Source organism: Borostomias antarcticus (genome assembly GCF_949987555.1).
Source record: "Borostomias antarcticus genome assembly, chromosome: 35".
Classification (NCBI taxonomy): Eukaryota; Metazoa; Chordata; class Actinopteri; order Stomiiformes; family Stomiidae; genus Borostomias; species Borostomias antarcticus.
In genome coordinates, this window is record NC_140268.1 from 1,457,506 (window position 1) to 1,481,552 (window position 24,047).

The 24,047-nt window shown below is 48.6% G+C and overlaps 3 protein-coding genes across 5 annotated transcripts in view; all 3 read left to right on the forward strand.

Moving 5' to 3' along the window:
- The first annotated feature begins 1,891 nt into the window (after positions 1–1,891).
- prmt1 (protein arginine methyltransferase 1) lies at positions 1,892–8,654 on the forward strand. 2 transcript variants are annotated; one of them, XM_084461092.1, is made up of 10 exons: positions 1,892–1,933; positions 3,345–3,431; positions 3,569–3,724; positions 4,010–4,073; positions 4,592–4,734; positions 5,362–5,449; positions 5,818–5,933; positions 6,370–6,520; positions 7,107–7,228; positions 7,345–8,654. In XM_084461092.1, the coding sequence occupies exons 1-10, from the start codon at positions 1,907–1,909 to the stop codon at positions 7,426–7,428; spliced, it is 1,038 nt and encodes a 345-aa protein (XP_084317218.1). In that variant the 5' UTR covers positions 1,892–1,906; the 3' UTR covers positions 7,429–8,654. The 2 variants fall into 2 exon arrangements, with proteins under 2 accessions (XP_084317218.1, XP_084317217.1); XM_084461091.1 differs by having other exon boundaries at positions 1,902–1,933; positions 3,336–3,431.
- A 1,424-nt stretch (positions 8,655–10,078) lies between these two features.
- Positions 10,079–20,312, forward strand: snrnp70 (small nuclear ribonucleoprotein 70 (U1)). Its single transcript, XM_084461044.1, has 10 exons — positions 10,079–10,226; positions 10,532–10,685; positions 11,550–11,612; positions 11,846–11,900; positions 11,991–12,055; positions 12,393–12,455; positions 12,552–12,633; positions 17,237–17,338; positions 17,465–17,564; positions 18,520–20,312. The coding sequence occupies exons 2-10, from the start codon at positions 10,539–10,541 to the stop codon at positions 19,496–19,498; spliced, it is 1,656 nt and encodes a 551-aa protein (XP_084317170.1). The 5' UTR covers positions 10,079–10,226; positions 10,532–10,538; the 3' UTR covers positions 19,499–20,312.
- A 516-nt stretch (positions 20,313–20,828) lies between these two features.
- lin7b (lin-7 homolog B (C. elegans)) overlaps positions 20,829–24,047 on the forward strand; it is a 7,589-nt gene continuing 4,370 nt past the window's right edge. For both annotated transcript variants that reach the window (XM_084461061.1, XM_084461062.1), the window contains exon 1: positions 20,829–20,962. In XM_084461061.1, coding sequence (XP_084317187.1) covers positions 20,887–20,962 — 76 coding nt within the window. In that variant the 5' untranslated portion in view covers positions 20,829–20,886. The remainder of the gene's footprint in view (positions 20,963–24,047) is intronic.

Consider the following 24,047-nt stretch of genomic DNA (forward strand, 5'->3'; position numbering starts at 1 on the left):
CGGCCTGTATATGGCCCAGATCCGCTTGCTATCTGGGTTGTTTATTGGTTTATTTGTTAACCGGATTATGCAAAAACTACCAGAGCGATTTACATGAAACTCACTGGAGGTGTGTAGGATGGTAGTCTTGTGAGAGCATCCTGATTTCGCGAGCTCACATTCTGTTTCTCACGCAAATCAGTCTGGATACTCTCCATAGAGATCAGTTTGTGCCAGATCAGAAAATGATCTTGCCAATCAGAGTTGGTTCTGAGGAATTTGAAATACAAACAGCTACGCTGGGCGGGTTTATGACAGTGAGGGGCGGTTGAGCGCATGATAGACGATGGTAAGATCCAATCACCTGCCAAGTATTTTTGAAAGTGCCCGCCCTTTACCAAACAGTTTCCAATGGAGAGTTCCCACATGATCATGCAAAGCAAACCATCTGGCTATTAGCATGGGCCAACCCATTACATACTGGAGTGGATCCAACCTGAGGAGGGCGCCACAGAACCACCCAAACACGGCCACCCATTCACCTCTATTCATTCTTTGGACTTGGGCTCAGGAGCGAAAAATTCCCCCCATTAATTCTCAGTGGCGGGGGGGGGGGGGGGGGGTCTTAAAACGTCCATATCTCGACATGAGAAGGTCACAGAGACATGAGGTTTGGGCATCAAAATCTTGACCTAAAGGACGAAGCACTACCAAACATATCCTGCTCGCACGCACATGCACACACACAACAATGCATCCATGGGAAGAGGTCTGTGCTCTTCCCATTTCTAATGTTGATTGGAATCATGGGGTCTACAGGGGGTGGCAGCCTGAACAGCTCTGTGGGAGTGAGAGTGGGCATGTCTCAGTGTGGGGGTAGTAGAGATCCTGCTCTTTGCAAGGCCGCTCCATGGCCCAGTCCCAATGTCCACCCTTGCAGACTCGCAGACTTAAGAGCGCGCTCCCGCGAAGTCCGCGAGGGCTTAGGGGTGTCCCAATGTCAACTCGGCAAGTGCGTGAGGGCTCTCCGGCAGCCATTTTGAGCCCTTTATGGCCCCTTCCCGTAAGTCTGCATTTCTGCAGACTTAGCCCAAGGGAATTACCCACAGTTCATAGCGTCGTGACGTGAAATCGCTGAAAAACACACGTTACGTCACGTGATCTGTCGCAAGTGCTGTCCCATTCCTATTTATGCAATTTCGAGCCCTTGCAGACTCTCACACTCAACCACTTTACCAGGTGACGTCAATAAGTCTGTGAGGGCTCAGGGCTTGAGGGTTTAGGGGGGACATTGGGACTGGGCCCATCTCTCCAGTGAAGACAGTCCATAGATTTTGGTCAATCTCTCTTCTCATGGAGAAAAGGCTCAAAAACTCTAAACTCCAAAGCCTGTAAATCCATACAAGTACTAATTCTAAAAAAAAATTGAGTAAAATAAAGAATAAACTAGTGAAAAGTCTCAACTAAGCCGACACAGACCGCCCAGACCCAGTTCCTACAGATGGAGGCGTGAACGATGTGGGAAGGAGCACCAATGAGGATCCTTGAAGATGCTGCGATCTGGGAGGAGCCTTTACCACGAAGCCAATCACAAGTCGTATCCGTCTTGAGAGGGCGGGGGCTCTGAGGAGCACTTTAGCATTCATCCAATCACAAGTCGTATCCGTCTTGAAAGGGCGGGGGCTTGGAGGAGCACTTTAGCATTCATCCAATCACAAGTCGTATCCGTCTTGAAAGGGCGGGGTCTTGGAGGAGCCTTTAGCACGAAGCCAATCACAAGTCGTATCTGTCTTAAACGGGCGGGGGCTTGGAGGAGCACTTTAGCATGCATCCAATCACAAGTCGTATCCGTCTTAAAGGGGCGGGGTCTTGGAGGAGCACTTTTCAATTTCCTTGCACGCGCCCTCACATGCTGCACACAACCGAAATGGCGGAGACGGCAGACAGAATGGAGGTAAGCCCAGAAATCATATCGATTTATAGATAAATATATCATATATAATAATATAATATATTATTAGAGTAGTATTTGAGCTACAGTCAACGTTACACCGTCTACAATATTGTATTATTATATAAAACGCACGTTAAACGCCACGATAGAGACCAACCGTCTCATCCGGGTCTTTTGAAACGACACACGCACTTAGCTTAGCGAGCTAACGTGTTAGCCACGGCGGGGTTGGCTAGGAAGAGCCTCCATTTTAGCACGGTTATAACACCCTCATATTAATGTTATTTAATAAGACGGTATGGGGAAGCTGGGATATTAATAACAGATTTATTACCAATTAAGATTTTTACGTGACAAGGAATTGAATAAGAAACCTGTTAGCATAGCATGCTAGCTAGCTAGTGGATAAAACAGGCCAGTCCCCAAAACACACTAAAACCCAACTGCCACTGAAATACGAACACAATCCGTTATCGTTTCTATAATATAGTATCTCTACAGAAGTATAGTTTCTCTACAGAAGCAGCTAACGTCGCATTGGTCGAAACGGTCGTGAATACTGGTATAAATGAGAGAGAAATGGGTCCCGAGGAACACACCCGGCGTTATGAGAGCGGGTTAGCTGCTCACCGTTACGAGACCGCATGGGGGCTAGCCGGCCAGCTAGCTGAGCTAACGAGAGCTAGCTAAGATCTATGGCTAACCAGCTAGCTGGAGCCAACGGTAGCTAGCTAGTATCTTTGGCTAACCAGCTAGCTGGAGCTAGGGGTAGCTAGTATCTATGGCTAGCTAGCTAGCTGGAGCTAACGAGCTAGCTAGTATATTTGGCTAGCTGAGCTAACGAGCTAGCTAATATCTTTGGCTAACCAGATAGCCGGAGCTAACATTAGCTAGCTAATATCTTTGGCTAGCTGAGCTAGCTAGTATATTTGGCTGGCTAGCTAGTTGAAGCTAACGGTAGCTAGCTAGTATTTTTTGCCTTACCATTCACATAGTACTGGTAGCTAAGCGAACCAGGAGACCTTTAGCTATCCCGGGGGAACAATCTGTCAGCCTGTGGGCATAGGACGGATCAACTAGCTCTTATCTTCTTTTAATTGATACTATTGTGAGATTGAGTGATTTCAAAAGATCCACCCATAATTTCAAGGCCTCGAACCACCAAGTTACCATTTGTTGCTACAACCATGTGCTCGTCTCCTTTGTGATGTGGAAATGAAGGCTTACTAGTTTGATACCGGCAAACATACATTTATTAATCAATTGTATTTATGCCTTCACACTTTCCTACGATTTCAACTTTAAGACACAATTTCCACTTTAATGAGGTTTATTTTAATGTAGTTGGTGCAGTGTTGTAGGTAGTTTGCTGTGGTTGTGACTCGAGTCTCTTTATGATGAGATTTCTCAGGGGGAGAGCTCTGTGAAGCCTGCAGCGGAAGATATGACATCGAAGGACTACTACTTTGACTCCTACGCCCACTTTGGCATCCATGAGGTGGGTAACCTTCTGAACATCAGTACATGCACCACGTTATCCCCCTAGGTGTGCCTTGTAGAGGGATGGTCCCATCCACATTTTTTTCCTGAGCGACGTTAATAATACCGATGTTCTCTTCCCTCTGGGCGTTGTAGGAAATGCTGAAGGATGAGGTGCGAACCCTGACTTACCGGAACTCCATGTTCCACAACAAGCACCTGTTTAAGGACAAGGTGGTGCTGGATGTGGGCAGCGGGACTGGCATCCTCTGCATGTTTGCAGCAAAAGCCGGCGCCAAGAAGGTCATAGGGGTGAGTCCTGGTCACGCCCTCCCGAATCTAGTGTCGGAACACTTTACATATGCTCCCATGTTCACTTTCTGGAGACATCTTAGTCTACACTAAATGAGAGATTCTGTATTTCCCAAAATCTTGGCCGTGTCCTTTAAAGCAAGCAGGCCAATAGTTCTGTGATTTCTAATGTATTAATCAACGTGAATTGTTGGTTGATATTGATTTGCCTCCAGAATAGTTTTCCAGATGCTTCTGGAAGATTACCGTGACCTGACCGATATCTTTTGCTTGCGTTTGTCTTAGATCGAGTGCAGCAGCATCTCCGACTACGCTGTTAAGATCGTCAAAGCCAACAAACTGGATCACAGTGAGTTATGAGCCCTATAAAAGTAGAGGGAACTTTGCTATTGATTGATTGATTGATTTTTAAGACGGGGACAAGGTACAGTAGACATTTACCCTATAGAATAGGGAGAGATGCACTGTACAAGGTTATAGCTAAAACAGCTAATTTCCACCCGCAGTCCCTGGGCAAATAAATATACATTCTTAAAATAGTGGGGCAAATAGTACACAGTAGGAAAGTTACATACATAGAAGGAATACAAAAAAGTTATATAGCAGAGATTTCACTCATCCTTATACCCTCATCCCTATACCCTCATCCCAACCTCCCCAGACCCTTAAACAAACCCTAAGTACAGCCCCCATACATATGTGCTACACACACACACACTTGACTACAGGTGCGACTACAGGTGCGCGCAGCTTTGCTGAGCGAGTATCCACTGCATGGCGAGGGAAGCTATGAAAGCTTGTGAGTTCTTTTGGAAGGCTGTACACACCAAGCCCTTACCTGTTGCTTGAACCCCCTCCTCCCCCCAGTTGTGACCATCATCAAGGGCAAAGTGGAAGAGGTGGATCTCCCCGTGGAGGGCGTGGACATCATCATCTCTGAGTGGATGGGCTACTGCCTCTTCTACGAGTCCATGCTCAACACCGTCATCTACGCCAGAGACAAGTGGCTGGTACGTATTGGGTGTTTACTTGTGCATAGCACTAGGGCTGGGTTTAAAAAGTCGATTCTGAATCAAATGATTCAGAATCGATTCGTGAATCCCAAAATCGATCTTTTATTTAATGAGTGAATGAATAAATGAAGGTATGATTAATTCATTCAATGATTCATTCATTCATTTTTGGAAATCAGTATCGATACCCAGCTCTAGTATTGATGTGTTGCATAACTTGGCAGTCATGTAATTAAGGTTACAGCTAAGAAAAACAGGTTTTAGTAACACTAACCGAATCGATATTGAATCGAATTGAATCGTGATTCTGAACCTTGTGAATCGGAATTGAATCGATTGAAATTCGACTCGATACCCAGCCCTACACAGCACCCACTGAAGACTCTACTCCCCTTGTCTTTGGTAAACATCTCCGTTTTTGTTCTTGACACAATTGGGTCTGGGGATTTGGGCATGTGAGCGTTTTGTTCTCTGGGAGGGTAAATTGGTTCTCTTGTCTGACGGTTGAGTGGTCTCCCCCAGAGAGCTGCCATGAATCCACACAGCTGTTACGAAATGTCAGCTCTGTGAATAGACTTGTAATCTGTGACTACTAAGCATATTAACCGTCCCGTGTCTCCACAGAAACCAGACGGCCTGATCTTCCCCGACCGGGCCACCCTGTACGTCACCGCCATCGAGGACAGGCAGTACAAGGACTACAAGATCCACTGTGAGTGTCTGTGCTTCCCAAAATCCATCTTTTATTTAATTAATGAATGAAGGAATGAATAGTTCATTAATTCAGTCAATGATTCATTCATTCATTTTTGGAAATCAGTATCGATACCCAGCCCTAGTATTGGATGTGTTGCAAAACTTGGCAGTCATGTAATTAAGGTTACAGCTAAAAAAAACAGGTTTTAGTAACAATAACCGAATTGAATCGTGATAATCGATTCTGAACCTTGTGAATCGGAATCGACTCGATTCTTGAAATTCGACTCGATACCCATCCCTACAATTGCTCATTTGCACTGATTCTAATGCGACCGACTCTTTCCGAGTAGAGAATAATCCTCTCTTCCTCTCCTCTCTCAGGGTGGGAGAACGTGTATGGCTTCGATATGTCCTGCATCAAGGAGGTGGCCATTAAAGAGCCCCTGGTGGACGTTGTGGACCCCAAGCAGCTGGTCAGCAGCGCCTGCCTCATCAAGGTGGGTCAACTACCTGACTGACGCTCACCTCCGCTGACGGATAAATGTAGGCGGCGGTGGCGATGATTTTAAAGCTTGCTAGTCAGGAAATGCATCAACACTCCTAGCTTGGTTACACGTTGCTACTCTGTTGCCATGGTTCTGTTCAGACAGAAGCCGTAAATGGACTTGTATAGCGCTTTTCCACCTTAGCGGCACTCAAAGCGCTTTACAATGGCCTCTCATTCACCCATTCACTCACACACCAATGGCGGTAGCTGCCATGCAAGGTGCTAACCTGCTCATTGGGAGCAATTTGGGGGTAAATTGGGGGGTTAATTAGTCGGTTGGACATGGCAGAGCTGTGCTGACCCCGCCTCTCACTGCTCTGACCCCCCTCCCACTGCTGTTGCTACATGTTCTTGTCTCGTCTCATTTTTTTTTTATGCGTCCCTAGGAGGTGGACATCTACACGGTCAAGATCGACGACCTGTCCTTCACCTCGCCGTTCTGCCTGCAGGTGAAGAGGAACGACTACATCCACGCGCTGGTCACCTACTTCAACATAGAGTTCACGCGCTGCCACAAGAGGACGGGCTTCTCCACCAGTGAGCACCCTCTACCCCCCCTCTACCTCCCCCCCTCCCTGCTAGGCACTTGTGTTGGTCTGGGAGGGTCAGACGGGTGTTAGCTCCACCCTGACCTCTGACCTGATAAGCCTGGTCAAATCATCCTTGTTTTGCTCAAGCCGTCCCTGGTCAGTGTTGGGTCTGTAGAGGTGCTGCCCTTCTCCCAGTCCGGCAAAATTAAACGCCCGCACACTGTTAAAAACGAGGAGGCGTCCAAGATGCAGAAATGGGGTGCATTTAAGCAATACATCGTGATATTTGGACCTTTACAAACATGGTGCTAATTAATTAGATTTACTAAAAGTAAGCTGAATCGTCCAGTCTACTCAGAAAGATAATACATTGACATTTATGACAGGTGCCTCTTTGAATGTTACCGCCAACTGCCCCCAAATTAATGTTTTATCGCAAAAGGTATCTGCCTTCTGGGACAAATTGCTGCGCATCTTGTTTTTGCTCAGCCCTGTGATTAGTGTGTGGTTCCTGGAAGCCTGTGTGTGTGTGTGTGCTCCCCGGGTCCAGAGTCTTTAATGCGGTGTGTGTGTGTGTGTGTGTGTGTCACCAGGTCCGGAGTCTCCCTACACCCACTGGAAGCAGACCGTCTTTTACCTGGACGACTACCTGACTGTGAAGACTGGAGAGGAGATCTTCGGCACCATCAACATGAAGCCCAACGTCAAGAACAATGTAAGTTTGTACACACACCCACCACCCACACACACACACACACGCCTTTTCAGAATGTTTCTTTGATTTGGTGTGTCCGCCCCTCTAAATACTCCCCCCACCTCCTTCTCTTGCAGAGAGATCTGGATTTCACTGTCGACATCGACTTCAAGGGTCAACTCTGCGAGGTGTCCAAGACGTCCGAGTACAGGATGCGTTAGGGCACACCCCCCTCCGTGTGTGTGAGGGGCGCGTGCAGAAGGGAGGCTGAGGGGTCAGAGTGCGTGTGTGTGTGTGTGTATCCCAAATCTTGATTGTCCTCCATCATGTGACGAGCAGTCTAAAGCAATGTTTTAAAACACTCTTGCTTTTTAGTGTTGACGTTTGCTGTGGCGATGTGAGTTTTAAAAAAACAAGAACGAGACGATTTTCAAATTTAAAAGGGGCCAAACGTGTAATGATGTGGCGATTCATTGTGCAATAGTCTCCCAAATGTTTGTTTTACATGTGCTAATGTGTTTACGTTAGCATCTTGGAGTTGCTTGTGACCTTGGCCTGTGCTCATCCTCCATAGACACACACACCCTGACCCTTCTCACTTGCCTGTACATAGTGTTGCTGTGTAGTCACTTTGGCCTCTGTTGTACAGTCATGGATCTTGTTGACATGATAAAATCCCTATCCCCCTCCTTTTTTTTTTATTTTATTTTTTACTTGTTTTGTAAGAAGCGCCTCCTGTGGCTGTCTTAACCCCCACTAGCCAATCAGATTGCCTGTCGTGGGGGTCGAGGGCGGCCATTGGTGTATCAAATTCCGTATGAGCAGTTGGGAACTCCTTGCTAGGCTCTTAAAAGCATTGTTTTAATGATAATGACAGACCATGGAGATGCAATTAAGTAGCTCCTAACGAAGCAGTGTTTTTGATTGGATGCCGCATCTTGTTTAAGGTTGCCTGGCATGAGGTGAAAATCTTAAGCATGGGGCACATGGCAATCAAGGATCTGTTATAACTCGCCCCTTCCCTCAGATAGCTACTTAGGCCCAGGTCTTTAATCGACTGTCATAATTCATTAAAGCTGCTTCCAGACAACGGCTGGTTCTACATGCTTGGTTAGGAGTGGTTTAGAGAGGATCGAGTCCAGCGTGTCCGATGTTGGACCCTTTCGAGAGGGCGATGGATGGTTTGTCGTGTCCGGTCATCAGGGAGTCCAGGACCTGGTCTAAATGAGATCCCCCCCCTCGGCCCTGTGGTCACCTCCTGCCACCACTCCCCTGGTGTGATGGGAGTCTGTCTGAGCAGCACTTGTACCCGAGATGAATGCTCACCCTTGACACAAGGGTCTATGGTTGGTCTGTGAGAATAACATTGATCGCTCTTGGGTCGTACCGGGCTATTTTATGTTACAAGTTATTTTTGTCCTTGCTGCTTTTTTAATAAAATAATTAAATTTGAAATGGAGTCTTGTCTCGGATTTTAATGATCTTGCCGATTGTTTAAAGAAGCAGTGGAAAATATTTACTAGCAAAATAGTCTGGATCGGATTGGTGCCGGGAGAATCTCTCGGCCCGAATCAGATTAATTTGCGTCTCCAGTCTCGCCACTGATTGGGCAGTGTGACAACGAATGACGAGGTTAATTGCCAGAACCTACATCCGTTGAGTCGGACTACACTCATACTTGCCCATTACATTTGATGTGGTCTGAGATTCACAATTCACCTTTTTCTTTCATCAAAAACACAATAGCACTCTTAATTCCAACATAAAAAGTATATAAATGGCTTCCCAAGTTTCATTGTAATTTTTATCTTGTCATGTATCTGGCGTTTCCTTGATGTTTCTAGATGGGCTATATTGAAACTGGAACAGACAAAATGTTGGCCCTCAGGAAGATGCTATTAAAGGCACTCATTAGTAACACGACACATCACAATGTATTTCAGCTTCTTCTGTATTGGCTTGTGTGTACCTTAACAAGCCCATCTCTGTAACTATCAATCAATTACAATGTTAATTCTATGTCCGACAATAATATCCAAATTAACTATATTATTCACCCAATGCCAGACAATTGTCATATAGTTTGTATTAAGGCCATGGCAGCAGCCATGTATAATAAAGATGATTTTACAGTATTATTGGAAAAGAGCCAATGCACTCTGAAGAATATGAGGCTGTTTGAGAGGTTGGAATCGCAACCTTCCGGGTGCATGTTGTTTGATGTACAGTAGACATGCATACAATAGCCTACTGTAACACAGCTATGCTGTGTGCTGGAAAAAATCTTGTTAGTGCACAGATAAGAGTGCACTAAAACATCTTTCCACACAGCCATCAGGCTCATTAAGACTAGTGACCCCCCGCCATCTACACTTATTCTCGTTTGAAGACCATGGCCGTGTCCGAAATGCATACTACCTGCTACTTGCTATATAGTAGGCACTATATAGTAGGCATACTACATACTATATACTACCTACTATATAGTAGGCGAAATACAGTATGCACAGTTTTGATGTAGCATGCTGCATCTCGCCTACTAGATAGCAAGTAGTATGCATTTCGGACACGGCCCATGTCCGGTTTTGGTTTTTAAAAATAGATTTTATTTCTGTATCCATATGATGTCTATTACCCTGTAGTAATACATAATCATCCCCTAAGTGTTCTTCTTTTAGAATTATCTCTTGTCGCAAAGTGTCGTAAACTACAGGGCGGGACCCACATCGAAGGGCGGGACCAACCGAGAAGCGTCCAATCACAGCCCTCCCTCCTGTTCCCCCCATAGCTCTTAGCCAATAAGCTTCGCCCCTGCCCTGTCGCTCAACGCTGACCCGCCATTTTAACTCAAAGACGCCTGCTTCAGGCCTTTATCTCCTCGGGACCAAGCGGACTGGAACCAACGTTGAAATATTACCTCAGAAATAAGCATTATATTTCCTTTTAATGCTTTTGGGAAACGTAATTTGATAAAAGAGAGAATAATCCTCGCCTACGTCGGGCTCGAGGCGTTTCTGAGGTAAACCATGCTGCTAGCTAGCTAGCCGTTAGCATTAGCTTAGCTTTAAAACACGAGGCCTGTTGTTGTGTTGAACGTCAGACTAGCTATATAAATATACAAAATGGAGCCAATCTTGGTGCTAAGCAATGTCGTTTGCCTTTATATGTTATTCCCGATAGCTAATATTGCTATTTTAGTGTTATATATTGGGTTTGTGGGTTATAGTAACAGTCTAGCTACTTGGACTTGAGTTTGAGCACAAACTTAACTTAATAATACTCGGATTGATCCAAAAGCTAATCCATCTTTTTTCCCATCCACAGTTGAAAGATGACCCAGTTTCTACCCCCGAACCTGCTGGCCCTGTTCGCCCCCAGGGACCCCATACCCTTCCTGCCCCAGCTGGAGAAGCTGCCCCATGAGAAACACCACAACCAGCCCTACTGTGGGATTGCCCCTTTCATCAGGCACTTCGAGGTACAGAGAACCACAAAATCTTAATCTAGTTTAATGCTTAAGATGTGATCTCCGTAGAATATTACACAGGCTTATACATGGGTGTCTTTGTTAGGACCCCAGAGATGCTCCTCCACCTACCAGGGCCGATCTTTAAGATGTGATCTCCATAGAATATTACACAGGCTTATACATGGTTGTCTTTTGTTAGGACCCCAGAGATGCTCCTCCACCTACCAGGGCCGATCTTAATCTAGTTTAATGCTTAAGATGTGATCTCCATAGAATATTACACAGGCTTATACATGGGTGTCTTTGTTAGGACCCCAGAGATGCTCCTCCACCTACCAGGGCCGATCTTAATCTAGTTTAATGCTTAAAGATGTGATCTCCACTGAATATTACACAGGCTTATACATGGGTGTCTTTGTTAGGACCCCAGAGATGCTCCTCCACCTACCAGGGCCGATCTTAATCTAGTTTAATGCTTAAGATGTGATCTCCATAGAATATTACACAGGCTTATACGTGGTTGTCTTTGTTAGGACCCCAGAGATGCGCCTCCACCTACCAGGGCCGATCTTAATCTAGTTTAATGCTTAAGATGTGATCTCCATAGAATATTACACAGGCTTATACATGGGTGTCTTTGTTAGGACCCCAGAGATGCGCCTCCACCTACCAGGGCCGATCTTAATCTAGTTTAATGCTTAAGATGTGATCTCCATAGAATATTACACAGGCTTATACATGGGTGTCTTTGTTAGGACCCCAGAGATGCTTCTCCACCTACCAGGGCAGATCTTAATCTAGTTTAATGCTTAAGATGTGATCTCCATAGAATATTACACAGGCTTATACACGGTGTCTTTGTGTCTTTGTTAGGACCCCAGAGATGCTCCTCCACCTACCAGGGCCGAGACCCGTGACGAGAGATTGGAGAGGAAGGTAACATGTTCTTTCCCTCAATCTTAATTTTACTGCCTACAAAACACAAAATGCAGGGTGATTCTGAACACATTTTCAACAAAACATGTTCAGGGTACATTGGAATGGGCTGTTATAACAACCTGGAATGGGCTGTTATAACAACCTGGAATGGGCTGTTATAACAACCTGGAATGGGCTGTTATAACAACCGTTTAGTGAATCACTAACCAAAGCAAAATTGTCTTCTACAGAGGAGAGAGAAGATCGAGCGAAGGCAGACGGTGGTGGAGACGGAACTCAAACTTTGTAAGTTTATACGGGTGAACTGATGACATTCGTGTTCATTCAGCAGTGGAAACGGCAGCTTGAATGATGTTGTATGTTCAATATTTTCAGGGGATCCCCACAATGACCCCAACGCTCAAGGGGATGCCTTCAAGACGCTGTTTGTGGCCCGAGTGGTAAGTGATTAAATCAATCAATCAATCAAAGCTTTATTTGTATAGCGCATTTCATACCCAGAGGCAACACAATGCGCTTTACAGAGAACAAGGGAGGTGGGCAATTAAAGGTGGGACAGTTAAAGAACTGTCATTGACTATTTAAACCATCCATGAGGAAGTTTCAGATATGCACTACTCTAGTTGAAACTAGACCGCATACATTGGTCAATTACAATAATTCGTGCTATAAATTATTACATGCTGTGGAATGTTATAGTCTAACCCTTACCTTGATGTAAGGAAAGCATCATTTTCTCACAAAGTTTCTGAAAATAACCGTGTTATCATGATGCAGAACTATGACACCACCGAGTCCAAGCTTCGCCGGGAGTTCGAGGTCTACGGGCCCATCAAACGGGTAAGCGTCAACGACTCGTCCCTCGAAATCTGAGCTTCGGTGCTCGGTCAGCGTTTGGCGACTTCCTTAAGGAACTCCTGTCCCTTTCTCGTCTAGATCTACATCGTCTACAATAAGACGACGGGGAAGCCGCGAGGCTACGCCTTCATCGAGTACGAACACGAGAGAGACATGCACTGTGAGTACCTCCAAAGATCCGGCTCTACACCCCCATTAACCCGCCTCATCTAAAAAAACCTGCCATGATGATGGGAGGGTGCATGGGTAGGGTCTAGTGCTTGTGAAAGGCCTGTGCGATAAGAATAGATCTGAACATCTAGATATGTGCATTTGGCCAGTCTATACCTCCAGAGGGGGTTGGTTGAAACCGTGTAGCTTTTGAGGATTCAGCATCAGCTTGCTTTCGTTTAACACAAGCGCCCGTCTTCTCCCTGAGGGAAAAGGCCTAAGATGAATACCATCCCTTAGGATGAGCGGTTTGTGGGCTTAATTTCCTCGAATCAAAGATCAAAACCTGACTTCGGTGCACTTTGAAATGCACGGAAGCTCAAAATTCAACCTTATTTACACCCGTGTAAAGAGGCGGTCCCTGCGGTTGGGAAATACGAACGGGATGGTCGTGACAGGGGAAAAAAACAACCTTTATTTGGTACCGCACGTCATTTCACCTGGCTACGAGTTAGCGTTCGGACACGCGTACCGAGCGAGTGGGGTGTCTGTGCCGTGTCTGTATCTATGGTGCATGCCTACTACCGTGTGGTTGAGAGGGAACCCGTGTCTGTATTGCGCTTGTCTGTGTAGCGAGGCTTTATCCACGGCACCACTGTCCACGTGCCTGTCAGGGGAAGAGGGAGGGTTGGGTTAGTAGGGGACTAAGATTTTTTGGGGGGGGGGGTCAACATGAAAGCAGTCGCCTGCCACAGGGTAGGTCTGTTATGGTTAGGAGTAACACATCTGTGAAAGTGTCTTCCTGGTTGGACCACCATGGTAAGCTCAAGGTCACAGAATAGCGATGTCAATCCTTGACTGAAGTCTGTTCATGAGTCAGGTTATGTCGGGCACTCCTTATCTCTACCTGTTTTTGTGACGTTAGGCTTTTCCCCCCCCATAAAGCTCTTATCAGTGGTCTTCAGCCCTGATCATGGTGAACCAGCACCACGCACCCACTGGCCAAGCAGTCCTCCCTGTCTCCTAGCGCAGAAACCAGGACCACACCGACGTTTATTAGCGAGCCAGACAGCCGATTGAGCTGCGAGACATCGGTGGGGTTCTCCACGACCAGGGTTGCCCACCCCCGATAAGTGTAGCCAGGGTGCGGTGTTTGACAGTGGGGGTTCTGCAGTGTATTAACTGTGTGTTGTTCTCATTGCCACTGCAGCCGCCATTCTGTGATGGCTATTGGCCAGAGCTGGCTTGCAGATGATGATGATGGTTATGATACATCAGCACCCTACTACCACAGCTCAGTATATGGTTGGTATAATGGGTTTGTATGATGGGTAAGATTTCTTTCCACCCTTCATGTCCTACTTAGGGAAGAGGAGCTACGTTCAATGGGCAAAGCGCATCTTTTGAGGCCCGTCTCGATGTGGCGTTTGATCACAAACGGTAGCAAACGGCGCCCTGAGCTTTGACCATTGAATGCAACCCCAGGACATTAGCATCAGACTAGCGTCCCGTGTGTATGCCTTTTGTATTAAAGCCACCTACGGTGCGTTTTTATTTTCTCCGAACCAGGCTATCGCCTGAGATATGCATACTATTCTCTTAAGGTTAGCCTCGAATTATCGCCTGTTGACCTGGCTTTGATGGAATAGGCATACGATGGGACAGGACCAGCTAAGTAGACCACATACTCATATATTTGCACCCACTGCATAATTACAGACATATTAGTCATCCCACCCACATGTGATCAGTAGTTTATGGACATTGTTCAATGGAAACACTAGTTATAGATCAGTGTAAAGTAATACATTTATCTGAGGTTACGCTACACATGTTATTATCACCTTAGCTCTACACTGAAGTGAACACCCAAGCGTGTCTACTGTGAGTATTGGATGGCTCTGTGTTAGATGTCCATAGGTTGTGGTAAGGCAACCTTTTTGGGGGAGAAGTGCCTTCTGATTGGTTTGTGGTAAGATCAACCCAGATGGGTTATAGGACTGAGGCTTTGGTAAGGCCCTCCTATCGTAAGAGTTAGTGACATCATTAGCACAAACCAGGAAGTGGAGGGGTTCTGGTAAGTTCCCCCAGTACCATGTACTTACTAGGTGTCATGATAGTATGTTTAATCTGTTGTGATACATATGGGGTACTGGTAAGACCCTCTGATTGGCTGTAAGACCTAGGGGTTCTGGTAAGGCCCTCTGATTGGCTGTGAAACCTAGGGGTTCTGGTAAGGCCCGCTGATTGGATAAGCAGAGGTTGTGCTAAAGCCATTCCCCCTCGGGGCCGTTTCCCCCATTGGACCGTCACCAGCTCAGCTGACCAGTGTAGCAGACCAGGATGGGTCATCTGCAGCTCGCCGTACTCCTCGGTCGCAAGAGATGGATCCTAGGACTGTCTGGTTGGGCAGCGAGGTGTGTGTGAGGTCGGGACTCAAGGCGGGGGGGGTGAGGGTGTGTGTGAGAGAGAGTGTGAGGTCGGGACTCAAGGCGGGGGGGGGGTGAGGGTGCGTGAGTGTGAGAGAGTTTGAGGTTGACTCGAGGCAGAGGGCGAGTGTGAGGTCGGGACAGGGCAGGTGTGTGTGTGCGAGTGTGCGAGTGGTGGAAACGTGGCAGAAGGAGACTCCAGTGTTGCCTGGCAACTGGAAGCCCTAAGCAGGCGGTGGTAAGATAGTGTGAAGGTAAAAACACGCACGGTAGCTCGAACACCGACCAGCGCACCTCGCGTGAGTCACGACCATGACGGGTGGGTTGTAAGTAAGGCAGCCCACTTGTCCCTATAAAGTGAATTAGCTTGACGCACTGCATTATGGGTAAAGTTTGTCGGTGTGGAAGTCATTCATGCAAGGCCCTGTACCCTGGCTTTATTGAGTAAATGTTCCCTACCTATAAAACCAACATGTGAGTAGTGTTTTATTTCCGGTTGAACCGAGAGGGGCAGGGTGTTTGGGGGTCAGGGTTCAGAGGTCAGGAGCGTATCGGCAGTCAGACGCTATCGCAGGACGTTTCCGCGTCTGATCAGCGACAAACGGATCAGCGGTTTGTGACTCGCTGAAGCCCTCGATTCACCTCCCAGAATGCAGGTGGGGTGTGACGCGCTGCGGTAAGTGAGGTGGGGGCCCGTTGACCCCCGAAAGGTCGACCCCGCGTCGCAGCAGGGAACGAGCACAGCAGCTGCGCTCGTTCCACTCTAGAAGCATTTCTACACTAGACCTGGAAATCCCTTCAACAGACTGGGGTCACAGATTGTGGGCCCAAATATGCAGTCAGCCGAAACCCTGGGGTTCATTTACATAAGAAATAATGAGCATTATTGAGAGATAAAAGGATTCCTCCTCCCCCGCTCGCTGGCTTTGAACGGCACCTAAATGTTCATCTGTTCTGAGGCTGTCTTCTATTGACAGCCTAGAAGTTCAAATCACTAAGTACTACTGTGTACAACTATTGTGCATAAACCCGTTATGGCATTGGTCACTTGCAATTGGGACTGGTTTTGTAGGCTACAGGTTAACTACCTTTTCACAAATCCACTACCAACAATTTTTTACATTTAAGTATGTGCCAAAATTTGTACCGGCTAGATCATTAAATGTATTCAGACAAATTCCTAAACCATTAATTGTGAAATTGGTGCCGAAACCTATACGATATCAAACCTATTTGAAAAGATAAGGTGTTTGCATTTACTTAATGTTAAACTTTACGTTACTGTTAAACCTTACTGTTAAACCTGTCTTAAAGAGCGATTGATTATTGAACTCTTGGGCGTTTACACTAGACCTGAGTGAATACAGCCGGGAATTATTTTTGCAATGTCACGTGGGACCACCAGATGTGTACTCGTCTCTTCAAACAATCGATTGTCCTGAATAAACATACTTTTATGTAGATTTAAGATCATAGAAACCATTTATGTAGATTTAAGAAGACGGAAACACCTTTTGTTGGTGTGAGCCCCTCTAAATGGGTCAGTACACTACGTAATGAAGCATTGTGGGTAATTTACCACTAATTGTGGCTCCAGTCATTTCATTTTATGGTTTTGAGGCGTTGAGTCACCTGGTGGTTCAGTGTCACCTGGTGGCTCAGTGTCACCTGGGGCAGAACCTTCCGGTGCCTCCCAGGACCCATCCTCGGGCGGTCTTCCTCCGGCTCCGTGCCCGAAGACAACCCAACAATAACCCAACCATCAAAGGCCTTGGAGGTGGTCGTTGTGCTGATGCACTTGATGCTAAATGTAGCGACAAAGTGTTTTGGAGGGTCAGAACATGGAAGAGCATGTATGTTTGTTTGTTCTAGTCAGTTAAATGTCTCCATTTATCACGGCGCTCTTTCAGGATATATTTTTTAATACATTTTTAATGTTCTCCCGAACACCAAATAAACGACGTTTCCAGAAGTGCGTGATTGTGTTCCGAGATGCAGCCATGAGTCAAATGTAGTAGTTGTCCTGGGGTGAGGAAGTCTCACAGTGCCCTGCAGCTGTTGTCCAGAGAGCAGTCGGCTTGGCCATCACCTGCTCCTGGTCAGTATAATCATGGAGTCTTGCTTCCTTGGCCACCATGAAACGAAGCTCCTCCCACTCACTCCCCCCTCTCCCCCCCCCCCCAGCCGCCTACAAGCACGCGGACGGGAAGAAGATCGACGGCCGGAGAGTGTTGGTGGACGTGGAGAGAGGCCGCACGGTCAAGGGATGGCACCCCCGCAGGCTAGGTGAGGAACGGCACCCGCTCGCTCTGTCCCAGAGCTGGGAGCGATCCGGAGGTTTTGATTGGACGCCCCCCTGGCGAGGTGGTCTTGTAGCTGTTGACAACAAGTGCGTGTCTGTGATCCAATCAGGCGGAGGACTGGGAGGCACCAGGAGAGGCGGGGCCGACGTCAACATCAAACACTCTGGAAGAGACGACGCCTCGCGCTACGATGAGCGCCCCATCGGAGGGTGAGTTCGCTAACGCCGCACACGTGCGCCTGTGGTTGTAGGTTAGGGGTCCTTCACAATCTGACAAGGACATCGTTGGGAAAGTGAAGGCGCCCGATCAGACCATCAGGTTGGGGAGGAGGGAGGGAGGGAGGGAGGGAGGAATGGGAGGAGGGAGTGAAGGGAGGGAGGAAGGGAGGGAGGGAAGGAAGGAGGGAGGGAGGAATGGGAGGAGGGAAGGAGGGAGTGAAGGAAGAAGGGAAGGGAGGGAGGAAGGAATGGGAGGAAGGAAGGAAGGAAGGAAGGCTGGCTGTCTGGCTCGCTCTGGGCCCTGGGTGTGGGGGCCTGACTGATGTTATCAGATGAAGTGTGAAGTGAAGAGTTATCAGATGAAGTGTGAAGTGAAGAGTTATCAGATGAAGTGTGAAGTGAAGAGTTATCAGATGAAGTGTGAAGTGAACAGAGTTATCAGATGAAGTGTGAAGTGAACAGAGTTATCAGATGAAGTGTGAAGTGAAGAGTTATCAGATGAAGTGTGAAGTGAAGAGTTATCAGATGAAGTGTGAAGTGAACAGAGTTATCAGATGAAGTGTGAAGTGAAGAGTTATCAGATTAAGTGAAGTGAACAGAGTTATCAGATGAAGTGTGAAGTGAACAGAGTTATCAGATGAAGTGTGAAGTGAACAGAGTTATCAGATGAAGTGTGAAGTGAACAGAGTTATCAGATGAAGTGTGAAGTGAAGAGTTATCAGATTAAGTGAAGTGAACAGAGTTATCAGATGAAGTGTGAAGTGAACAGAGTTATCAGATGAAGTGTGAAGTGAACAGAGTTATCAGATGAAGTGTGAAGTGAACAGAGTTATCAGATGAAGTGTGAAGTGAACAGAGTTATCAGATGAAGTGAAGTGAACAGAGTTATCAGATGAAGTGAAGTGAACAGAGTTGACCGTCTCTCTCTCTTTCCTTCCCCCCCCAGGGAGCGTGAGCGCGAGCGAGGAGGAGGAGTGGGCGGCGGCGAGCGTGGCGGCGAGCGTGGCGGCGAGCGTGGCGGCGGCGAGCGTGGCGGTGGCGGCGGCGAGCGTCGTGAGCGCAGCCGCGAGCGCGACCGGGACAAGGAACGCGGCGAGAGGCGGCGGACGCGCTCCCGCGAGCGCCGGCGCCGCAGCACGCGCTCCAGGGAGAGGGCGCCCGGCATGGCCCTCGGGGGGCCCCCCGGGGGGGAGGAGCCCGGGATGGGCGGCCGGCGGAGGGACAGGGAGAGGGGGGGTGAGAGGGGGGGTGAGCGCGGGGGGGCGCCAGGCGGCGGGGGTGAGCGCGGGGCGGCAGGCGGGGGCGGCGGTGGGGGCGGCGGCGGCGGCGACGACAGCCGCAGCAGAGAGAGGAGCCGCGACAGGGACAGGAAGAGGCGGAGCCGCAGCAGAGAGCGCAAGAGGGACAGGGAGAGGGGCAAGGGAGGCGACGGGGACGAGATTGGCGTGGGCCCGGGTGACGGCATGCCGGGCGAGGGGGGGGACAGGATGCCCGAGGAGCCCAGCGGGGGGGAGGAGGGCGCGGAGGCCGGGGAGGAGCGCGGGGGGGAGGAGCGCGGGGAGGAGCGCGGGGGGAAGGAGCGCGAGAGGGAGAGGGATCGAGACCGCGACCGCCGGCGTAGCCACAGGGACAAGGACAGAGACAGGGACAGGGAGCGCCGCCGGGGGGACAGGGAGAGGGACAGGGAGCACAAGCGCGACCGCGGGGACAGGGAGAGGGGAGGCGGGGAGCGCAGGGAGGACAGGCACGCGCCGCTGCTGCCCCGCGACGCCATGGGCAACGGCGAGGAGGGCGCGGCCCCGCCCGCGCCAGAGGAGAACAGCCAGGACGGGATGACGATGGACCAGGAGTCCGTCCAATCGGGGGAGGGCTACGTCTCCAACGAGAACGGCTACAAGATGGAGCCCCCGGCAGACGAGTACTGAGCCGGGGCGGCTCGGCCATGTTTTTTTATTCAACACACACACACACACACACACACACACACACACACACACACGGCTCAAAGCTGTACTCTCCCTCCCCTCTTTTCTGCGAACGATTGGACTGATGATTCAGTAGGGACCTCCACCGGCCAGTCTAGGAAACGCGAGGCCGTTTCTGGGTTCCGTAGTCTTTTCTTTTCTTCTCTCGGTTTTGTACGGGAACCCCGGGTCGATCTCACGGCAACAACCAGATGCTCGGGTCCTCCTACGGTGGCCCTCACTGTCCACACTTCTGACATGGCACTTCTCTGCTCAGGGAAGTCATTGTCCTGATAATTGACTTTCCCCTCTGCCTACAAAGCTAGCAGGAGTGGCGCAGTCCTGCCCGACGCGTTCGTCTGTCACCAATCGGTTAAGTGTTTAGAATTTCAACCTGGGTTTCTCATGTTTGGTGGCTAGGGACTAAATTGGAAGCTACGTTGAAAAACCATTCAGACGCTGAACTTTTTCTCTCAAGTATAACTTCATGATCCTGTATATCATGTTAGGTTGTTTATCTGGGGAGCTTTCATGTGTTTTAAATGTCGATTACAACACGGATCAGTTCTGTGTGCCCTAATTACACCCACATCCCCTAACATGGGCGTGTGGGGCGTTGATTTGATATTGAAGGAAGTGTATTGCTAAGTGCATGACGGAGAAACTCGGTAATATTGCTCCTATTTTTTTCTTCTGTAAAGCAAAATGGAACCCTTCCTCTGAATTGTTCTGTTGGGCATCTTTATTCTCTGCAAATAAAGTTGTTTTTTATTTAAAAATATCCCGTGTAAGCGTCTGAATGCATCTGGTGAAATCGAGTTAAGAGGGGTTTAACCTTTTTACTGACTTCCGTTACACTACATGAGGCGTCATTTTTTTCCCCAACCAACTTCTGCCATAACCACGCCCCCGCGAGTTTTCATTGGACAACCCTAACCCTATCCCTAACCCAATGAAAACTCGCGGGGGCGTGGTTATGCCAGAAGTTTGTTGGTAAAAAAAATCACGCGAGTGAGTGACGTTCCCGTGGACCAATCACATCCCACGTTTTCTGTGACGTAGCAGATAGACGACGCAGGAAAACCCACTAACGTTCTATCAGCTGGGCTCGGCGCGCGCTCCTCTCAGCTGTCAAGCAAACCCTCGCATCCTTGCATCCTGCAGCCTCGCATCCTTGCATCCTGCAGCCTCGCATCCTTGCATCCTGCAGCCTCGCATCCTGGTTAGAAAGGTTAGAAAAAGGTTAGAGGTTAGAAAAACCCTGTAAATCATCCGTCCTCCGCTCACCAACCCCGGAGAGAGACCCGTCCACCCCCCTCTCCACCGCAGTACCCTAAGAAGGAGCCTCGATGATGTCATCGTATTACCACCCTGGGAAGGAGACGGACATGGCGGCGATGACGGAGCCGCTCTGCCTGGAGAGAGGTGAGTGGACAGAGGAGCGTTTGTTTGTGCACCCGGCCAGTGGCGCACTTCATACCCAAACCCAACCCGAGGATCATCTCAACCTGAACACGCATTAATTCACTTGTGCATTAGACAGACGTGGACGGATTATTGCGTCGAAAGACGCTGATTGACGTTTTGTAGTCCTTCCTGTAAAAGGGCACGTTGTCCTGTAGTCCGCCTGACGCGATGACGCCTGTCTCGTGCGTGTTAGTGCGCGCTCTCGTCTCCCTCTTATGAGAAATAGCATTTAAATAGTTGCCTATTTATTAGTGTGTGATCAATGTTGAAAACGTGAACTTGATTTGTTAAAATGATGATAAACATCGAGTTACTAGAGGAGCAGGCCCGTAGAATGTTTACGTCAGGCGTTAATCCTATAACCCTTCATACCCTTAGTGCCCTCTGCTACACACTTACCTCCCCACACTTCCTATAACCCTTCATACCCTGTCTTTAGTGCCCTCTGCTACACACTTACCTCCCCACACTTCCTATAACCCTTCATACCCTGTCTTTAGTGCCCTCTGCTACACACTTACCTCCCCACACTTCCTATAACCCTTCATACCCTGTCTTTAATGCCCTCTGCTACACACTTACCTCCCCACACTTCCTTTAACCCTTCATACCCCGTCTTTAGTGCCCTCTGCTACACACTTACCTCCCCACACTTCCTATAACCCTTCATACCCTGTCTTTAATGCCCTCTGCTACACACTTACCTCCCCACACTTCCTTTAACCCTTCATACCCCGTCTTTAGTGCCCTCTGCTACACACTTACCCCCCCACACTTCCTATAACCCTTCATACCCCGTCTTTAGTGCCCTCTGCTACACACTTACCTCCCCACACTTCCTATAACCCTTCATACCCTGTCTTTAATGCCCTCTGCTACACACTTACCTCCCCACACTTCCTATAACCCTTCATACCCTGTCTTTAATGCCCTCTGCTACACACTTACCTCCCCACACTTCCTATAACCCTTCATACCCGTCTTTAATGCCCTCTGCTACACACTTACCTCCCCACACTTCCTATAACCCTTCATACCCTGTCTTTAGTGCCCTCTGCTACACACTTACCTCCCCACACTTCCTATAACCCCTCATACCCTGTCTTTAGTGCCCTCTGCTACACACTTACCTCCCCACACTTCCTATAACCCTTCATACCCCGTCATTAGTGCCCTCTGCTACACACTTACCTCCCCACACTTCCTATAACCCTTCATACCCTGTCTTTATTCCCCTCTGCTACACACTTACCTCCCCACACTTCCTATAACCCTTCATACCCCGTCTTTAGTGCCCTCTGCTACACACTTACCCCCCCACACTTCCTATAACCCTTCATACCCTGTCTTTAGTGCCCTCTGCTACACACTTACCTCCCCACACTTCCTATAACCCTTCATACCCTGTCTTTAGTGCCCTCTGCTACACACTTACCTCCCCACACTTCCTATAACCCTTCATACCCTGTCTTTAGTGCCCTCTGCTACACACTTACCTCCCCACACTTCCTATAACCCTTCATACCCCGTCATTAGTGCCCTCTGCTACACACTTACCTCCCCACACTTCCTATAACCCCTCATACCCCGTCTTTAGTGCCCTCTGCTACACACTTACCTCCCCACACTTCCTATAACCCTTCATACCCCGTCATTAGTGCCCTCTGCTACACACTTACCTCCCCACACTTCCTATAACCCTTCATACCCTGTCTTTATTCCCCTCTGCTACACACTTACCTCCCCACACTTCCTATAACCCTTCATACCCCGTCTTTAGTGCCCTCTGCTACACACTTACCCCCCCACACTTCCTATAACCCTTCATACCCTGTCTTTAGTGCCCTCTGCTACACACTTACCCCCCCACACTTCCTATAACCCTTCATACCCTGTCTTTAGTGCCCTCTGCTACACACTTACCTCCCCACACTTCCTATAACCCCTCATACCCCGTCTTTAGTGCCCTCTGCTACACACTTACCTCCCCACACTTCCTATAACCCTTCATACCCCGTCATTAGTGCCCTCTGCTACACACTTACCTCCCCACACTTCCTATAACCCTTCATACCCTGTCTTTATTCCCCTCTGCTACACACTTACCTCCCCACACTTCCTATAACCCTTCATACCCTTTCTTCAGTGCCCTCTGCTACACACTTACCTCCCCACACTTCCTATAACCCTTCATACCCCGTCTTTAGTGCCCTCTGCTACACACTTACCTCCCCACACTTCCTATAACCCTTCATACCCCGTCTTTAGTGCCCTCTGCTACACACTTACCTCCCCACACTTCCTATAACCCTTCATACCCTGTCTTTAATGCCCTCTGCTACACACTTACCCCCCCACACTTCCTATAACCCTTCATACCCTGTCTTTAGTGCCCTCTGCTACACACTTACCTCCCCACACTTTGCTCCTGATGGGTTTATCACCGTGATGATGACACCTGGGGGTTCAACATGATGATGATGATGATGATGATGATGGCCTGAACGTTTAGGGTACAGAACCCTGGTCTCTAGGGTCAGAACCCTGGTCTCTAGGATACAGAACCCTGGTCTCTAGGGTGAGAACCCCAGTCTCTAGGGTCAGAACCCTGGTCTCTAGGGTCAGAACCCTGGACTCTAGGGTCAGAACCCTGGACTCTAGGATCAGAACCTGGTCTCTAGGATCAGAACCCCGGTCTCTAGGGTCAGAACCTGGTCTCTAGGATACAGAACCTGGTCTCTAGGGTCAGAACCTGGTCTCTAGGATCAGAACCTGGTCTCTAGGGTCAGAACCCTGGTCTCTAGGGTCAGAACCCTGGTCTCTAGGGTCAGAACCTGGTCTCTAGGGTCAGAACCCTGGTCTCTAGGGTACAGAACCCTGGTCTCTAGGGTCAGAACCTGGTCTCTAGGGTCAGAACCTGGTCTCTAGGGTCAGAACCTGGTCTCTAGGATCAGAACCTGGTCTCTAGGGTCAGAACCCTGGTCTCTAGGGTCAGAACCCTGGTCTCTAGGGTACAGAACCCTGGTCTCTAGGGTCAGAACCT

Coding starts and splice junctions, on each gene's coding strand:
- prmt1 (XM_084461091.1), top strand. CDS start 1,907: ATGGCGGAGACGGCAGACAGAATGGAG. Junction 3,432..3,568: donor CCCACTTTGGCATCCATGAG/GTGGGTAACCTT, acceptor TGGGCGTTGTAG/GAAATGCTGAAGGATGAGGT. Junction 3,725..4,009: donor GCGCCAAGAAGGTCATAGGG/GTGAGTCCTGGT, acceptor CGTTTGTCTTAG/ATCGAGTGCAGCAGCATCTC.
- snrnp70 (XM_084461044.1), top strand. CDS start 10,539: ATGACCCAGTTTCTACCCCCGAACCTGCTGGCCCTGTTCGCCCCCAGG. Junction 11,613..11,845: donor ACGAGAGATTGGAGAGGAAG/GTAACATGTTCT, acceptor TGTCTTCTACAG/AGGAGAGAGAAGATCGAGCG. Junction 12,456..12,551: donor TCTACGGGCCCATCAAACGG/GTAAGCGTCAAC, acceptor TTTCTCGTCTAG/ATCTACATCGTCTACAATAA.